Below are 19,275 nucleotides of genomic sequence, written 5' to 3'. Positions count from 1 at the left end.
CCTGGTACGGAGGTTGAAATAGAGTACACCTGAAAACTTTTTACCTGTAAAGTCAATGAAGAATTATGATATTGATAAAAAGCCTTTTGTTGATCCAACGTTCCCCAAAATACTGCACCCCACGTGAAAATGGTTGACCTATACTTATGACCTAATAACCTAAGAATTCGAAACCAAAAACTTTTGGCCGCAACACATTCCCAAAAAACATGATGCAATGTCTCAACTGCAAACCCGCACATAACACATGATCTATCAGGCATTGTTCTCCTCAATAAACCTTCTACTAGCAAGGCATAATGAATCATGAACCATCAAAACTGTAATACCTTATTCATACACTTAAGTGACCAAAATTGTTTCCAAAACTTCAACATATGCGAGGATGACACATTACCTTCCTCCCAATATTTTTTCCCCACAGGTACCGATTCAAAAGAAAATTCCTTCCAAACGCCACATAATATGTGAAGAATGGGAGGACCTTCGTTTGCAAAGTGTCTGATCTGGACAGCTTCCAACCATAATTAGACGGATCCCAATGCAAATCAGCAATTGGCCTAGATTGTAAAACTACTAGCTTACATAGAATTGAACAATATATGCCTCAATTGCTTCATTTTTAGTTTTTCCATTAGTAATCGACCTTGAGAATATTGATCTCTTCATGTCTCCTATTTGGATTTTGAAGAGCCAATGAATTTACTACTATCATCCTCTCCAATGATAAATATTTACGTTTTAATTTGTGATTTATCAAGGAAAAAAATAGACCTGAAAAATATGGGTATACAACTCACTTTGTAAACAGTATTGACCATTTTGTCTCACCTCATCATCAATCAAACATTTGTAATTATCAATAATTATCGAAAATTATGTGCCCAAAATCCCAATGCTTTCGAAGCAAACAACATTCAAAGCATTACCTAGGTGCTTATGACCACTTGTGAATGGGGTAGGAACTTAGGTTTCTTACTCAAAGCATTGTCGAGAAGTTTGAGCACATAATGTGTATGCATATATACTTTCTCATAGAGAATTTTTACAAGGAAGTAGCAATCCCCTTGTTAGGAAGGCGACATATGCAATATGTAGATATTTATTTTGTTGCCATATATCATATTTGGCCTCCTCGTATATGGTAAAAACCCAAAAAAAGGTGATGTACAAGATTGCTTTGTTGTCATGCTTAGTTAGGGAAAGTTCCATAGTACGTAAAATTCGTGTTCGTCTAGTATAACATTCGTTTTCCTACATTGGAAAACGAATGCGAATGTTATTCGAACATTCTTGTGTTTTTTTTTTTGTTTTTTTCCCATTTTTTTAATGTTTTTTTTTTGTTTTTTTTTTCATTTTTAGGCTTATCTACCTCATAATAAATAGTTAATCCAAAAGTATGGTATTTATCATTCTTTGAGGGTGTTTTTCTTTCGCGAATGATTGAACCATTCGTGTATGGTACGTATGGTTCATACTATGAGGGAAACTACTAGGATATGCCTATGTCATTGTGCTTAACTTGGAGTTTCATCTTATTCACACCCTCATCTATGAACAAACCAATTTAGGTCACTTTGACGACACACTAAGATGTTTTTTCAATTTCTAATACACAAGCTTAGTTTATCAATCATGAGAGACATGCCACAATATGCTTATATGTATTTAAAAAGCACTAGAGTATGTGTAGTTATTTTCCGAAATGGCTATAAACGCTTCGTTAATGTGTGGTTGCAATTAGGAGTAAAATTCCTTCAAGATGATTTCGCAGATCCAACTGCTGAGACAAAAAGGCAGGGAGTTGTTACGCACCAAAATGAACACATGTGCATTACTTCCGGGTTTTGCAACTCTTAATTTTCACGTGATTAGGAGATGCCTCGACTCTTCTTGATATGTGTAGCTTTACGAGGGGTAGTCTTAATTTGGAGAGGAGGCCAAAATGTAAATTTTTTTCCTAAAAATTTAGTAGAAGAGTTAGTTAAGCGCACACAGGATACAAATATGATGTGATATGTATGAGCATAAACATATATATGCTATGGCTATACATACATACATGATACATACATGATACAGATATATAATGTATATGTAGGTGGAAGGAACAGAGCATGCAGGCATGTAATGTGGCTAAGGCCGAGTAAACAGCCACGGGGGACGCTCTCCTTCACATAACGACGCCGATTCTGGGATCAGCGTGATGCAAAGGTACCTCATCTCATTTCTGATCTCGCTCACAGAGACACGGTTTATCTTATGTTTACAAAAACCAGTTTCACGGTTATTTTGATCAGTTGGATATGGTTTTTGACCCATATTCTAGACACAAAACCACAACGGAAACTATTATTGATATGGTTGCATTTCCGCCCCGCTCTAAAACTGAACTTTACCAGGGATGATGTCATCACCATGTCACACATATGTTGCCTATTCTTCTGGTTCTTATGGAAAACAGAGGAATCATGGTATTTTAGAAATGGTGAAGTCCTGTGGAAAAGAGAAAGACCTCCTCAAAGCAAGGCAATTACATTCTGATATGAAGCATTGGATCTTGAAGGACATCTATGTTTCTACTGCTCTCATTCGGACATATGGCAATTGTGGAGCGGTAGCAGAGGCACAAGAAATTTTCGATCATCTTCCTCATCGGGATGTTGTATCATGGAATGCACTTATATCTGGATATGTTGAGAATAAGGCGTTTGACCAAGCTGTAGAATGTTACAGACGTATGGTGGATGAGGAGATCATCCCTACTCCGGTAACATTTATCTGTATCTTAAAAGCTTGTGCTAACACTGGATCTCTTGAGATTGGGGAAGAATTACATGCCAAGGTGAGAGAGCGAGGTTTATTGAAGGACAATGTTGAGCTTGGCAATACGTTAATTGACATGTATGCCAAATGTGGCATCCTTGTGAGAGCAGAGGAAATATTTAATGACCTTTCACAACAAGATGTCGTGTCATGGAGTGCACTTATTGCTGGATACGCCAAAAGTGGACTTGGTGATCAAGCCATTAAATGCTTAAGACAGATGGAAAATAAGGGAGTCTCTCCTGATGAAGTGACATATGTTAGTGTTTTAAAAGCTTGCGCTACTATAGGGTCCCTTGAGATTGGAAAAGAATTGCATGCAAAGGTGAGAGAGAGAGTATTATTGAAGAAGAACATTGTGCTTGGGAATACTTTAATCGATATGTATGCGAAGTGTGGTGCCCTTAAAAGGGCACGTGAGGTGTTCGACGAACTTCCTCTACAGGATGTTGTATCATGGAATGCACTCATAGCTGGATATGTCGAACATGGTCTCGGAGATCAAGCAATTAAATGCTTCAAACAAATGGAGAATGCAAGAGTGTTGCCTGATAATGTGACTTATGTTTGCATTTTAAAAGCGTGTGCAGTGATAGGATCTCTTGAGATTGGAGAAGAAACACATGCTAAGGTGAGACAAAGGGGATTAGGAAAGAACATTGTGCTTGGAAACACGCTAATTGATATGTATGCCAAGTGTGGCGAGCTTCAAAGAGCACATGAAGTATTTCATGAACTTCCTGTGCGTGATGTTGTGTCATGGACTGCACTTATAGCTGGATATTCCAGGAATGGACATGGTGATCAAGCGATGAAATGCTTGAGGAAGATGGAGAGTGTTGGAATTTCCCCTGATATAGTTTCCTATCTCAGCATTTTAAAAGCTTGTGTCAGTGTGGGATGTCTAGAGATTGGAGAAAGAATACATGTCAAGATGAGAGAGCAAGGATTAGTGAAGAAGAATGTTGCAGTTGGCAATGCATTAATTGATATGTATGCTAAATGTGGCTTGCTACAAAGAGCGCGGGATGTATTGGATGAGCTTCCTCTGCAGGATGTCGTGTCATGGAATGTACTTATAGCTGGGTATGTCAATTACAGACTTGGTGAGCAAGCTGTTGAATGCTTTAGAGAGATGGAAGATCAAGGAATCTCACCAGATGAATCGACATATGTTTGCATTTTCAAAGCTTGTACGATCGCAGGGTCTCTACAGACTGGAGAAGAAATACATTTGAAGATGAAGAAGCAAGAATTATTCAAAAAGAATACTGTAATCAGGAAAGCATTAATTGATATGTATGCAAAATGTGGGGCCCTTAAAGCGGCACATAATGTATTTGATGAGTTTCCTATACATGATATTATGTTATGGAATGCCCTTGTAGCTGGATACATGGAAAATGGGTGTAATCATCAAGCTATTGAATGTTTTATACATATGGAGGATGAGGGAGTCTCACCAGATGCAGTGACGTATGTTTACATTTTAAAAGCTTGTGCTACCATAGGATCTTTGAAGATTGGAGAAGGAATACATTCTGAGGTGAAAGAAGAGGGATTGCTTAAGGATGTTGTGCTTGGCACTGCATTACTTGATATGTATACAAAATGTGGAGCACTTGAAAGTGCACTTACAGTATTTTCTGAGCTTCCAGACCAGGATGTTGTTTCATGGAGTGCCCTTATTGCTGGATATGCACAGCTAGGTGAAATGAATATGGTTTTGGATTCATTCAAAAGAATGAGACTAGTAGGTATTCAGCCGAATTCAATTACCTTCCTCGTTGTCATGAATGCATGCAGCCATGCAGCTCTAGTAGAGATAGGAAAAGAGTTATTTCATGACATGATTGTGTTGTATGGTCTCACCCCAACAGTAGAGCATTATACCTGCATGGTGGATCTGTTTGGGCGAGCAGGAGATTTTGGCATGGCTAAACGTTTTTTGCTGGACGATGTGTCAATGTGTTTGGCTTTTTTGGGGGCTTGTCAAAAATGGATGAAGGTTGAACTTGGGAGGTTCGCGTTTGAGAAAATAATACAATTGGATGACAGGTGTGCTGCTGCATATGTTGGTATGCAAAATATATACACTGCAGCTGCCATGGATTTAAAAACAAACAGAATGGAGTAAGTGAGAGTGAAATATAGGGAATGGAATATCGATAGCAGTGAGAATGGAATAAGCCAGAGTTATGGCTGGTGAGAGCTATTCCCATGTATAGCTTATTTAAAGATCAAAAGAACTTGTGTATTTGGGGGCTGTTCAAGATGGTGATCATGAGAAGGATTAGAGAATGTGTGGTTATAATGCGAAGCTACTTGGAAGTATTTCGCTTCTCCATCATTGTCATCGTCATAGAATCCAACCTCTTGGTAATGTGTATAGGGTAACAATCAGATGTATTAGTCAGTGAGGGCAATAGCTCTGTGGAACTCTTTCGAAATGCAGATAATTGAGAACTCTCTTATCAGCATGCTTAGTAAATACTAGGCAATGATTCATAGGTGCCTTGACTGTCCACAGTCATAGTTGTGGATGCACAACTAATGATTAAATTGCCACCAAATCATATAAACAAATCTTATTTTATAAGTGGATAATTGTATATGATTTTGGGTGTTTCGGAGCAACTTGTTAGATTACAATAGGAAAGAACACAAGATCATATGGGAATATTACAATTTCAAATTCAAGAGATTAGTTCATTGTTACTATGATTACATTGAATTTGTCCACATTAACAAAGAGACTTCAATTTCCATGAGCTCAACCAGTTGTCCAATCTGCATTCCTTGCGAAAATACCTCATTCTAGTAGTGGTACTAACTAGTGTTCATGTGGAAAGGATGAGTATGTTCTCATTAAAAGATGGGACATGGTTGATTAGTAAGTGCACTTATTAGTTTTCATATTTTATCGGGAGATAAAGGGTTAAATCTGGAACTTGATTATTGCTTAAGCATAATAATCAATAGGAAAGAGGAAAAATACTATACTAACACTGAACTCAACAACCATTACAATGTGAACTTCAAATATTGGAGCATGAAGCTTGCGTTCTGAATTATCCAGGTTGGAAGAAGCCAACCCACCACACAATCTGGAGAATCATTTGTTGTGCTGCATACAAGTAACATAATGATCCCCTCATAACAAAGTGTTTCAAAATGCACGAATTGTTGTATGTCACAGAATTTCAAGCTATGATTTCTCCATGACATACACAGCCATAAAAAGCCACAATATGCACACCCAACAAGAAGCTCATCTGACAAATATGTTCACGAACTTTGAAAAGATTTTGATTGAATTGAACTTTGGCCATGCTTGTATAACCTTTATACCCACATTAAATTGTGAATTTTGTGAGCTTTTCGTTTGATTTGCTACTAGCAAAGTTGACTTTCCTACCTACTGTGTTAATTAATTTGTTAAGAATGAAGTAAATGTGCCTGGACCAAATTAAAGAGTTCCATTTCTGTTTATTGATCTTCAATGGTTCTTCACATTAAGGAAATTGCAAATGCCAATTGTCACGAGAATCTTTGATACTCTGTTCAACTTATTTTGCAAACTATGTCATGAGAGATCAGGAAAATGGAGATTTGAGGCAGAATCAGCTTTCCCAGTCATTTATAATGGTGGCTGAAACCACAGGTTATTTAGTAGTGCAGTGATTCGATGTTGAGAGAGAAAGAGAGAGAGAGAGAGAGAGAGAGAGAGAGAGAGCTTGGGCTAGAGTTTCAGCAACCACATATCGTATCTTTGCATAGATAACCACTGTTTGAAATGCTATTCACGCTTAATTTCAGCTGGAACAAGGTGATGCTTTTAGCTTCTGTACAAAGCAGATAAACAACCTCTAATGTTGAGGCCATTAAATTACAAAGGAATCATCCTCCGCATGGTCACATGGCATTAATCATAACTTCTCTTAATGTTTGCTTAGGAACTGCAAGAAGCAAGAATTAGTTAGCACAAATTCATCAGTTTACATGTAATGCTTGAAGTGAGTACACACTAGTATGTTTTATGTATAACTTTACCAGGTTGCCCCACGAAATGCGAGAATTGTTCAATAGCTTGTCTGATGAACATCTCCACGCCACTCACAACGGTAATCCCAGCCTCATGAGCTTCCCTTAACAGTCTCGTAATTTTAGGTGTGTATACAGCATCAAACACTAAGCTATACGCCTTCAATGCCTCCTGCAAGTGGCATACCTTGTTGAGTATCAGAATGAATATGTATAATGAAATGCACCCATTTATTTCTGAGATCTAATATGCTGAGAAAAAGCGTAACGCATGTCATTGTATCTCAATGACGCGTTGTATGAGGCCCTCAACCCCCCAAGATTCATTTCGCACAGAAAGAAGTTTGATAAAGGTGTTTACTGAAACGTTAATTTAGAGAAGTGACCTTCAAAATGGGTGTATCTGCAGCATTTGGATGCATGCCAATGGGGGTAGTATTTGCTAACACCATTCCCGTGGCAGGCTGGAATGCATTCAATTCCTCCATTGACATCACCTCTCCATCCACAGCTGCCGCAAGTATACGAGCTCTCTCTAAAGTTAAAGAATCACAATTCTAAGCAGAGTGAAAAAAGGAGTGCAACACAAACTTGGCATCCTACCACTACATATATGTGTATGAATGCACACATTTATATATCCTTGACTATACCAAGATTTCTATTCGCAATGAAAACTCTGGCTCCCCTTTGCTTTGCTCCATATGCAAGGGCTTTGGCTGCTCCTCCAGCTCCAATCAATACGAAGTATTTGTCAAACAGTGGAGACTTGTTTCCGTTGCTTTGCTGCCCTGTCCCATCAATTCTCATCATTCATTCATTCACAAAAAACACTAAAACAGTTTTACAAAGCACAAGTCATATATGATATTTTGGTCTGAATCAAACATAGGGAGAGGAGATGAACTGTACCCATCCAATGACACTCCTATTCATAGCCAACACATCAATTAGGAGTTTTCTACATCAATTGATCAATAATATGGGACCATCAATGCCAAATGATGTCTCATGCAGGAGGCTTTGCCTAGAAGTTCTGAAATAAATCTGTAAGTTAATAATGTGGGACTATTGATGTCAAACGATATACCATTTAAACCTTCCTCAATAGCTGTGATGGCAGCGTCACAGTCAGTATTATACCCCACCAACTTTCCATCACTTTTTCTTCTTGCTATTGTATTCACAGCACCTATAGCCTGTAAAAGCAGATACCGAGAGCACAGCAAATAACATAAATTTTAAGTAGTTTAAGACACGCTGCAATTCATGAAACTCATCTTTGGGTTGCAGGGCTTACCTTGGCAAGAGGTTCAACTTCATCACAATAAGCCAAAGCAGCCTCCTTGTATGGAATTGAGATACTAGAAGCAAAACCAAATGAATGTTTAGTTTCCAACACTCCTCAAGCATGATGGTTCTGCACACTCATAATCACCATAGAGCTAAAATTTTCGGTACTGTGGGACATTAAAATAGTGCATAATTCACACATAATTAGAGGATGATATTAGTGGCTTGATGATGCACAAAAGGTAGTGTGCAATTTTTCGTATTTACATGCTTCGATTTTACACAGATGTTTGTCGGCTTTATGTGATATGATAAATTGTATATGCTTTAAATTATATATGATAAATTGTATTTACATGCATTGATTTCACACAGATGCTTGTCGTCTTTATGTGATATGATAAGTTGTATAACCTGAATCCTGAAAACATTGACACGTGATAGACATTGAAAAAATCGACTATGTCATCTGCGAGGAATGGCACATAGATGCCGTCATAGCCAATTTTCTGGAAAAACTTGTTATGTATGATGGGTGATTTGCTATAGCCAACAAATCGTCCAATGATGCCGAAAATCTCCGTGTCTCTGCCAGCTCTTCTCAGCCCATATATGTTCTGAAGCTCTGATACCGTCAGCTGCCCGGGGGCAGATTCTTTACCAGTTTCAAGCGAGCCAAATGTGAGGAATCCACCAAATTTGGGGGCCAGAAGTCGGCTTATCAGACCATATTCACCCATAGCCAACGCAATTGTAGGCACCTGTGATTCAGGAACGTGTATGTATTACTGACGTAGGTCAAAAGCAAGAATCTCTGGTTAAAAACAACTCTTAAATCATGGCAAATCCTAACATACAGGCGATGGAGTCCAGGAACAGTTTGTTGCTGTGTGAAAGACTGTGAAACAAATGCATGGACAAAAGCAGCAGAACACAGATTAAAAACAAATGTAGAAACACCAGTTTTTTCATGCACTTAACATTTATTCATTAGAGGCTGAATGAAGGCTCACGCAGCCAGCCGAAAGCAGGGCTTTATAGAATCAGTGTGCATGCACCATGAATTAGTAGACAAAGAAGAATGATGGAAAGCTTGAGGATATGTATGCATCAGAAAGCGCAGAAGACCTTCCTTCCTTCTCTGGAGCGTTCAATTCATACATTCATTGTAATTGGTGTGAAGGCTCAACAAACATGTCGTGGGTTCAAATCTAGAAAGGGAAGGGGTCTTGCCCCACTAATGACAAACTAACTAATATGCTGTCATAAGCTAAATAACTTTCATTCCTTTCATTCATTCATGAAGATACATACATATCTTTTTACTGTCGAGAGGAGAACCGCTTTGCGATCTATGAGACGAAAGGATCGAACTTGGGTCCACCCAAAAGAGTAGTCAGTGAGTCATTACAAAACCCAAATCCTAAAGGGGCTCTAATCTTATATTCATTCGTCGCGGAAAAAAAAAGACCAAAAAGCCTACCTTACTCGTGTCTTAACTTACCACAACCTCGAGTAATAAAAAACTCGGATTCATTACCTTCACAATTCCACTTTCCCCAACCCCATCCCATGTAAACACATAGGGAAAGCATCCTTACAACAACTACTTTCGCGAGCCTCCAAGTATGACAACTCCTAAAAGATAATTGCTTTACAGATCCGCTTTCCGAGGCCCAAGTTGCTACCAAAAACTACAAACTCACTTTCCATGACCCCTAGGTTTAAAGTCAAAAAATAACAAATAAGATATTTATCCTGAGGCCTAGTAGAAGATAGGGAGGGGAGTGTCCACCAAAAATAATACAAAAGGTGCCCACAGAAAAGCAAAGAGCCCCACACAGACACACACAAAGATAAGAAGAAGAAGAAATTACTGCCCAGATTTGGTCAGAAGAAATGATGATTGCTCAATGGCCATGTTGCCGGCCATCACTTTGGAATAGAATGGGGCAAATGGACATGTATGTGTTGGAACTCGGGTTGGGTCAAATGGGCATTTTGTGCTACAATTGAACTAAGAAAGGATGACCTTTCTTTTCTGCTTAGACTTGTAAAAAGCTGTTGAACTTAACCCAGCATGGCTCCCTGTTTGTGGACCACAAAAAACAATCTCTCTATCCTCTTCTTGCATTATTATTATTATTATTATTATTATTATTGGTATTATGATGATGATTATGATGTGGACGACAATGACAATGACAATGATGATGAGTAAAGAGATGAATGTGTGTACCTGGGAGCTGGTAAGAATGCTAAACACGGCCGCCACATCCGTAATCTTCTTTGCAGTTGTCACAACCTTAACAATATCTGCTCCCGTCGATTGGATCCTTGCAACCAATGATCCAAGCTCCTCTCGCGATGGAGTCTCTTCGAAATTGTGGTCTGAAACTATGATCTTGCAATCACTGAGGCTCCGGTCAAGGCCCTCGACAAAGCGCGAAGCCACCTAAACATACCATGAACACACAAGAAGCAGTAATGCTGCTTTATTATGGATGAAGCACATAAGTCTTGCACAAAATAATCTATAGGGCAAAACAAACATCGATAGTCTGGCATTTCTTCTTCTTGGTATAGATATCAAATGCATAAAGGAGGACGATGACAACGAAGAAGTCAGAAAACATTACTTCTAATTCGACATCAATAAAATCAGCCCCGAGTGTAAAAGCCAATCGGAGGGCTTCTAGGCGCAGGGATTCATCACCATTGTATTGGCCCCCACCCCATTGAGGCCTGCATATAAACCCACCAAGAAGCTATATCATAATATGTATCAATGGGAGATGTATGTACATGTATGTATGTATGAATGTATGCTTGGCTGGTTTTTGAATTGAGGGAGGGAGGGAGGTACCTGTAGGTGACAATGGCAGGCACAGGGCGGGATCGGAGGAGCAAAGGGAGGTATTGAGAGGGGGTTAGGTGGAGGTCAGGGAGATGGAGGTGGTCGAGACGGAACTCGACCATGTCCGCGCCCTCGTCACAAGCCTTATGCATCTGCTGCAACATCTCAGGAATGGTGGGGGCAAGCAAGGGAACACAAACATGGCATTCAAGCTGCTGGGCCATGGAAAAATCTGGATGGATGTGGGATTTTACTATGATTGCAATGCAATGGGGAATGGGTGAAAGGATGGATGGATGGTTGGAAGGATCTGATGGTGTGTGATATGGTTGTATCAGTATGTATGTATCTACAGAGGATATGAGATGATATTGGTTGGTCTCTCCCCACCCTATATCTAAGGCTTAAGCTATCTGCAATCATGTGAGAGTTGCCCCATAGATTCTTCTTCTTCCTCCTCCTCTTCCTCAGCTACTACTCTGAGTACTCCTATTCCTACTCCTACTCCTACTACTTTTACTGAGGTTTAGAGAGAGAGATTCCTGGTTTTTACTTACTCCCCCCCCCCCCCCCCCTGCCCTGCCCTGCCCTGCCCTGCCCAATGCCCATCCCCACATTACAGTGTGTAGGCATGGATAGATTATTTCATTGTTTTCACACACACCTCACTTGTAGCATGGGCTCCATTCCTTTTCTCTCGTTACTATTGAGACATTGAGAACACTCGTGTTTGTTTAGTCATCCGTGTTCTTTCATCTTATTGTATCCGCTTTCTCCAATGTTGGATTCACCATACCATTTGACTATAGACATATGGATATGTACACATCTATGCATGTCCTAATGCGTGACTATTGAACAAACATGCACCTAATAGTATGGATCATAATAAGTAATATTCGTGTTCATTAGCCCGAACATTCATTTTCATACGTGTGCAAACGAATGCGTATGTTATTAAAACATTCTTGTGTTTTCTTTTACACTTTTACCTTAACTTACCTTAAATTTCTTACCCTAAAAAGAATTTACCTTATGAAGCATACGTACCATTCGTGCATTCTAATAAATAATGAGTGCAAAAGTATGGTATTTACCATATATACCTCAAGGGTGTTTTTCATATGCAAATGTTAAGAATGTTCGCGAATGAGAATGCACGAATGGTACGTATGCTTCATACCATGGTATGAATAACATAACATGCTAGTTATGTGTGGGACACTGAGTTAGAGGAACATTACATGTGTATATGTATTGTATACTATATGATACCTTAGGCAAATAGTACCATTTCTTTCAAGAATGGTATGGACATTTGAGGACCTATTTTGTTTGGGTTTCTATCTTAGGAAGCCATCTATTGTCCATATTTAAAGATGGGTCACTCCAATACCAAATGGAACAACGTAAACCCATTGACCTTAACTTGTCTCGCCCATATGCCACTTGCCTTAACTATATTTATTTGGCCTTTTGTGAATCCAATATAATTTATTACTCTTAATTATTGTTGTTCTTAACAATCATTCATCGTCTCTTTGTAAATTTAATTGTATGACCAACCTTGATAATCATTCATAGTCTTCTTTTAATGGTTGCACACCAACAATGTCATGTGATTGGAAAGCAATGCAAATTGCCATTATCATTTTTCTTTGAAGGTATTCCAGAATGTGACAAAGACCTACTTAGATAATTACTAGGATTTGGACAAAGATTGTGCATAATCTCATAGGGTCTCTGCATAACCTAAAATGTAATATGCAATAGGGAGAGTTACAAAGATTGGAGTTTCATGCTGCATGGAACAAAGGAATATTTTATAAGAGGAAAATTGCCAAGGTGGAGTGGCTTTACTCCACCCCAAAGTATTTTTTTATGTTGATAGTTAGAACTTAACCTTAATCAAAATCCGGTGGTAATTTCCTATATGTACATATTTCATGTGTAGCCTTAGGGCATTCCTAATAGTAATTTAGTAATTTTCTTGGGCAAAAAAAGTAGGGCACCTCAAGAGTCAAAGGTGTTCTTTAGCTAATTATCGACCACCCGTAAGTGCTAAAAAAATCGTACAAATTTCATCGATAAGGTACAAAAGACATTTTTGGGGTTTGTGTTTGTGTCTCGATTTCTATTTTTATTTGCTTTTAACGCGTTTCTACTTGATGTGTTGTACCAAATAGATCCCTTTGCTGTCTTAAATTCAAACGTAACACGAGGTAACATGCCCAAATTTTGCTATCATTTCAATAAAGCTTTGCTCTTTCTAAGAAAATCTTAAAGTTGGAAATTACGAGAACTTGATTTTTCTATATATATAATCGAATTACTTCGAACCTGGCAACGATGCGAAGCATAATCTCTGCTTTCCTTCAGTCAAACAATTACCAAAATATGAAACCTTTACATATCTTATCAATTTCTCTAGAGTGAACATGATAGAGTAGGGTGTTTGTTAATATTGCCTACGATTGAAGAACTTTTGTTTTTGATCCCCAACTTGAAAAGCCAAATATCCCTCACCATAATAGGCATATACCTAGATCAAATGGGAACTAGGAACTTATATAGTAGATGTTTGATAACACTACCTCTCTTAGATGAGCTTTTGTTTCCAAAAAGCTCACTATAATCCCTCCCCATACTCTACAAATACTTATATCAAACTATTTATTTGCCAATATGTCTCAATAGAAATAATATGTTTTTTATGAGCATAAATGACGTTATAACCTGTGCATGGACATAGATATTTTTGCTACACCATAAAGTCATGGTAGTAAAACGAGGTGTGGAGGAGTTCTAGCCCTAGATTCTTGCTTCACGGGAAGATGCTAACTTTGTAGAACTCGAGGAGAGAGAAAACAAAATATGGAAAGAAGTTAGAAGATACAAAGAGATGCAAGGAACTTTTATGTTTGATGTCAATCAAGAGGTCATTGCCCTCCTTACCACATCTTTGTTGCTAACTTTTGACTTAATATGAAGTTCCTTTTCTCTTCTTGGTAAAAAGCATAAAAAAGAAAGCAAGGGAAGCTTATCTAGGGGAAGAGAACTTTATATAAAGGAAGAAGAGTAAGTTAATTTGCCCTCCTTACCAAGTATTAGACTCTTTAGTAGGTATGTGCTCTTCGTTAAAAGCTCTTAATCGTAACACTAATATTTATTATTCATATTTTGATATTATCATGACATTCATGATAAGAAAAAAAACCTTAAAACTAAGGTAGGCAATAGGAGCCAATCATACATGATACGCCTCTATTAAGTGATACCTAATTGTTAAACATTTTCTCGCAGTCAATCTCTTGTGGACATTAAAAAGAAATCTATCTCTTCCTCTATTTAGTTTCTAGATCCATTATGTCACATTGGGCCTTGTGTCTTGTTCACACAATTTAAGAAATTTGATTGCTATGATCGAAAAGTATTTGGTTTGTTCAGTAGAGTGTTGATCTATTCCATAGGTGTAACTCCATCCCTACATGCCATTTACATGTAATATTCGAAATCAACAAAAACAAGACCAATAAAATTTGAAGCTTTTTGAAGCACATGTTTTTCACATTTACAAAGAATTTGTACTAGAAGCCTCCATCTTGGTACCGATGAAAAAGAACATCCCATTTTACTTGAATTTCCAAGTTGGATTTTTGTCTATTTTACTGTGATAATGACAAGTAGGAAATAACATACACAATCATTAATACTTTTAAGTTTTAACATATGTATTTTCACTAGTAACTACTCTCTTTATAAGCTCATATAAAGGAAATATGTTTTTTCTACATGTTTGGGAATCAAAACATAAGTACAAAAGGTGGATCATCCTGAGTGAGTATTTAAAATGTGGGACTTTTAAGTTATTGAGTAGAACAAATTGAACTTAAATTTTGTGTCTTCCCTTGAAATTCAGTGTGAATTCAACCTAGTTGAAGTGCGTATTCACATGATTCATCAAGAGATTTATCACCAGAATGTACTCCATCCCCTTGTAATGGTGGTCACTGGTGATTGTTCTTGAATGCATCATACCTGCAAAAGCAGTAACATGCTACATTTCGACATAATGCCTTGGGTTTGTTCCTCTTTCTTAAGCATGTGATAATTGTGTTCATAATTTCGATTTCCACTTATAATATATTTTTACTCAAATAAACTCAAAACTATGTACTTGAGCATTGTAAAAAGAGAGTAGTTTTCTTTTATCACAAAAAAGTTTGCTTGCTTTCAAAAAATGATATTCTATTTGTTTTTAGTTAAAGAAAACTACCTTTAGTAATGTGGGGAAAAGGAGTTTTGTAGAGAATTACATTCGAATTGTTTTTAGCAATATTTCATTTTCTTGTTGTTGAAAACAAATATGAATATAGCTTAGGTGAAAAGATAGACAAGAACAAATAATAATAATCATAATCATAATAATAATTCTAATATGTGAAAATTACATAATGTAATTGGACTAATCAGTGAATGCAAAACTATAATCACACAATTAATTGTACGAGGGAGAAACTTAGGCCAATAATGTTAGAGAGCTTCTTGAGGCCTCTTTTTATCTCAGTGCTTCTTATACACTCAAAAGGATTTCTTTGTCAAGGCTACAAGAATTCCCCAAGCCCCTGACCACAATGCCGATTATGAGAAATTTAGCAGTTACCTCATGTTGCACTAATCAATATTATCTAGCTAACTTAGGACCAATATATATGAGGTAGGGACAACTTCTACTCTATTGTTTAGGGTTTAGGGTGGGTGTCAATCCACTCCTAAGCCTATTAGCAAATATTGGTAAGCAAGCAAACAAACTCTAAACTTAGCATTTACACTCAAGAGGTCAAGACTTAATCAAGCAAGCTTAATGACTTAAATAGAGATGTTAAATTGCTTAACATAAAAGACAATAAAAACATGAAGCTAACACTCAATTGAAGAACAAGATGTCACTCTTCCAAAGTTATAACAAGCAACCTAAACACTACATACTTACTATTAAGACTTAAGGTGAAATTAGGTTAAATGGTTGGAGTTATAACCAACGAGAGATAAGCATGTTACAAGAGGATTAAGCTCTAAGGTACATTGTTGTGATAAGATAGAATGGTGGGAAATGAGGCGAAAAATAGGTGTAAAAATAAATGGCAATATCTAAATGATAGATAATTAATGTCCTAATGTTTAAGGCATTTGATTGTGTAAGAGCCATTGTATGGTTAGAATCTTTGTATGCATGGGGCATTAACTACCTCTTTTTTGGCCTTTTTATGGAGGTGGAGTATTTAATGCAATGGGTTAGCTTTTTCTTCCACTATAAGAAGGGGAGTTGAGGGCCCTAAGGGGTTTGGTTGCTCAAAGGTCTTAGAAATTATTTATGTTCTGATTTTAGGGTTTGTGAGGCTTTTTTGTTTTCTTCTTCATCCTCTTGAGTTTAGGGTTCTTGTGTATGGTGTGAGAGTGGCTATTGGGCAACATTCCTTCTTTATTCTTTATCGAGGTTGTTTGTTGGGCACTTCTTCCTCAAAGAAACGGGAGAAAGATGAAGAAAGGAGGATGCAAAAGAGGGAGTGGAAAGTCACAATAACAAAAGGTGCAATTATCCTTACTTGTGAGGTCGGGCCACAAAAACATCATTTCTCCTTGTTTACTCCCTTTCTTTGCAACTATATATACCTAGTAAACATCACTTTATATTTCCCATTTGTAATCATTCCTTAATAACCTTGGTTTGAAAAGGGAAATTTATTTTTGTGCGGGAATTAATGGATGTTGTCTTAAACAAAGTTTGTTGTGCTAAACAAGTGTACTTAGCCCTAATCCTAGGGTAATTGCTTGAGCACTTCCATAGTGAGAGAGAGAGAGAGAGAAAGAAAGAAAGAAAGATATATTAACGTCTTTTAAGGCCAAAATTGGCCCATGAGACAATTGATTTACGACAAAATGGGATATTTACCCATTCATCGAAAGTAAAAATAAAATAAAATAAAAATAGAGCTTAAGCTAAATAGTTCTAGTAAAATAACAAACATGTTCTACAATGAAATGGCTTTATACTAGGCCTAGTTTCATCTCCATCCAAGTCTCTCGAAAAGAAGTGAGAGCTCAAAGGGTTTCGATGTGGATGTGGTCCCACGTGATCCCAATGTAGAAGGTACCCCAACCATGGCTTCTAGTCGGCGTAGCTCACGTTCCCTTATCTTCTTAATCGTTTCTACTCCACGTCAAGTTGGTTTGAAGTCCAACATCCAAGGGCGTTTGGTTGTTCTTTGCATTTCTGCTTCCTCAAGGGAGAGGCCGAGTGGTGTAAGTGTATCCACATTCATCGTCTTCCCTTGTTCCTGAAAATTACACTACTTACATGTTGACGAATATTAAAAGGGTTATGGTTAACACTTTGTAGCTTATTCTCCCTAAGAGAGAAAGGTTGATTCACGACATCAACGAAAGGAGAAGATTTCCTTGACTTGAGCCCAAGCTTCCCCGAGTTGGACCTGAGCTTTCCTCTATTTGAGCTTAGCTTTCATCTACTTCAACTTGAGCTTTCGTTTATTTGAGCCTAGCTTTCCTTGACTCGAGTCTTACACCAACTTCAATCAAATCTTCAATCCTAACAATGTTATTTCATAAAAAGAAAAAATTACTTGAGGCAACCCACAAAGGGGTTTAGAAGTTTTCCCACACATCACTCACCCTAGTTAAAGCCCTTTGAATTCCACTTGAGCAGCACACACGCACTCATCGCAAAATTATAAAACATCAAGTAGCAACTTAAATTACTAATAAAAAGTGCCTTCTGTAGCTTTTGTAGCGTCCTTGGGCCTTTTGACATAATGCCATAAATCCCTCTATTCAATTGTCCCATTTCTTAGTTCTAAACTTTTCCTTCATCTATGGTGAGACATCCTAGTGTACAGAAATTGTTACACTATACGAGTATTATATTTACATGTACAAATATGAACATCATATGCATGTAAACAATAGGTGCACGAAAGCAAGGTTTGAACGCAACTTCATATTTGCAAGATTTACACATTGGCCAAGTGAACTTCCAATACTTCAAATATCGAAGGCAAATAAAAACAGTACTTGTAATATATAACTTCTAAAGCCAGTGGTTGAAAGGATCATTCTTTACCGAAGACAATTAGATGCATAATCACAGCTAATGATTTGTCTAAAAAGTAATGAATGGGTGCAATTGTACATGCAACTTATGCATTGAATAGATGTCCAACGATATGATGGACAACCATCGTTCCATATGAAGCCTACTATGGTAAGAAGCCTTTCTATGCTACATCCTTGAACTTCTGGTTGCATGGCTGTATGCTTGTGTTCCTCAACAACTGAAAGGTAAACTTTATGATAAAGCCATGAAAAGCATACTTTTGGGCCCTATAAGAACCATGAGGATATAAACTTTATAATCTTTAACTAACAAGGTTACTGAGAGTTGTAAAGATGCCTTATTTTATTGCAAATTTGGTTCCACATTAGACAGATTTTTTTTTAAATGTATTCTTAAATAACAGATCTCAAGGACTCGTATCTTTATTTCCCAAGGATGTTCAGACTATCCACTTTAAGGATCCAATTCCGTCTCACAATTACTCAAACGAGCTTGCAAATCAATCGAGCACATAAACCAATCAGTGAATTACACAGCATTTCCTTAATCTTGTTGCTTGAGAAATCACTTCTTTTTCATTGGGGTGACAAACATATCAAGCAATATTATTTCTGACATAAGGTAAAATCGGGAAGCTAGGTCAAAAGAAACAACAAAGGTCTTCCTTTTCTCAAACCTATCCTTTCAAGTACAATTTATCATTATCTCCCTCATCACTTGCTCAGGAGCTGTTCATAACATGCAAAAAAAACCTTTAGTACTTCAACCAAAGACTGGAAAAAATGTATTTACTTTATTTGGTTACTCAATACACATACCAGGGCTATCAGTGAAGTGTGAGAACTGATTAATAGCTTGTCTAATGAACATCTCAAGTCCACTGACGACGGTTGCTCCGGCTTCTGTTGCTTCTTTCAACAATCTAGTTACTCTGGGTGTGTACACTGCATCAAATACTAGACTATAGGCCCCTAAAGCACCCTACACAAGAAAACCTTTCACTGAGCTGATAAAATTCATATGAACAAATAAAAACATTATGTGGGTTTCTACAGAGCCTTTTACCTTCGAGATGGGGGTGTCTTCAACATTTGGATGCATACCAACAGAAGTGGTATTAGCT

At 37.5% G+C, this 19,275-nt stretch overlaps 3 protein-coding genes across 3 annotated transcripts; 1 reads left to right on the top strand and 2 right to left on the bottom strand.

Moving 5' to 3' along the window:
* Positions 1-2,094: 2,094 nt before the first annotated feature.
* On the top strand, positions 2,095-5,526 carry LOC147848769 (pentatricopeptide repeat-containing protein At4g13650-like). The gene is made up of 2 exons (XM_087338139.1): positions 2,095-2,214; positions 2,403-5,526. The coding sequence occupies exon 2, from the start codon at positions 2,405-2,407 to the stop codon at positions 4,961-4,963; it is 2,559 nt and encodes an 852-aa protein (XP_087194265.1). The 5' UTR covers positions 2,095-2,214; positions 2,403-2,404; the 3' UTR covers positions 4,964-5,526.
* A 587-nt stretch (positions 5,527-6,113) lies between these two features.
* LOC147848768 (bifunctional 3-dehydroquinate dehydratase/shikimate dehydrogenase, chloroplastic-like) lies at positions 6,114-11,263 on the bottom strand. Its single transcript, XM_087338140.1, has 10 exons — positions 11,030-11,263; positions 10,803-10,908; positions 10,403-10,618; positions 8,578-8,924; positions 8,171-8,234; positions 7,961-8,069; positions 7,524-7,661; positions 7,257-7,405; positions 6,880-7,042; positions 6,114-6,785 (listed from the first exon to the last, which is right to left on the bottom strand). Exons 1-10 carry the CDS (start codon positions 11,242-11,244, stop codon positions 6,742-6,744), a joined length of 1,551 nt encoding a protein of 516 aa, XP_087194266.1. The 5' UTR covers positions 11,245-11,263; the 3' UTR covers positions 6,114-6,741.
* A 7,207-nt stretch (positions 11,264-18,470) lies between these two features.
* Positions 18,471-19,269, bottom strand: LOC147848767 (bifunctional 3-dehydroquinate dehydratase/shikimate dehydrogenase, chloroplastic-like). The gene is made up of 3 exons (XM_087338144.1): positions 19,218-19,269; positions 18,971-19,133; positions 18,471-18,880 (listed from the first exon to the last, which is right to left on the bottom strand). The coding sequence occupies exons 1-3, from the start codon at positions 19,251-19,253 to the stop codon at positions 18,837-18,839; spliced, it is 243 nt and encodes an 80-aa protein (XP_087194270.1). The 5' UTR covers positions 19,254-19,269; the 3' UTR covers positions 18,471-18,836.
* Positions 19,270-19,275: the final 6 nt, after the last annotated feature.

The sequence above is a fragment of the Azolla caroliniana genome, unplaced genomic scaffold (genome assembly GCF_043228905.1).
Source record: "Azolla caroliniana isolate FFs.n. ecotype wild unplaced genomic scaffold, voAzoCaro1.0.p SCAF_230, whole genome shotgun sequence".
Taxonomy (NCBI): domain Eukaryota; kingdom Viridiplantae; phylum Streptophyta; class Polypodiopsida; order Salviniales; family Salviniaceae; genus Azolla; species Azolla caroliniana.
Note: the sequence above shows the minus strand (reverse complement) of the source record. Positions and strands in the feature narration are given on the sequence as shown.

What these genes read in the sequence shown, in the direction of transcription:
- LOC147848769 (XM_087338139.1), top strand. Translation starts at nt 2,405, where the DNA reads ATGATGTCATCACCATGTCACACATATGTTGCCTATTCTTCTGGTTCT.
- LOC147848768 (XM_087338140.1), bottom strand. Translation starts at nt 11,244, where the DNA reads ATGGCCCAGCAGCTTGAATGCCATGTTTGTGTTCCCTTGCTTGCCCCC. An exon ending in CCTGCCATTGTCACCTACAG is followed by an intron (nt 10,909 to 11,029) that starts GTACCTCCCTCC and finishes GTTTATATGCAG; the next exon opens with GCCTCAATGGGGTGGGGGCC. An exon ending in CATTGCGAATAGAAATCTTG is followed by an intron (nt 7,406 to 7,523) that starts GTATAGTCAAGG and finishes CTTTAACTTTAG; the next exon opens with AGAGAGCTCGTATACTTGCG.
- LOC147848767 (XM_087338144.1), bottom strand. Translation starts at nt 19,253, where the DNA reads ATGCATCCAAATGTTGAAGACACCCCCATCTCGAAG. An exon ending in AAGACACCCCCATCTCGAAG is followed by an intron (nt 19,134 to 19,217) that starts GTAAAAGGCTCT and finishes TTTCTTGTGTAG; the next exon opens with GGTGCTTTAGGGGCCTATAG. An exon ending in ACACTTCACTGATAGCCCTG is followed by an intron (nt 18,881 to 18,970) that starts GTATGTGTATTG and finishes TGTTATGAACAG; the next exon opens with CTCCTGAGCAAGTGATGAGG.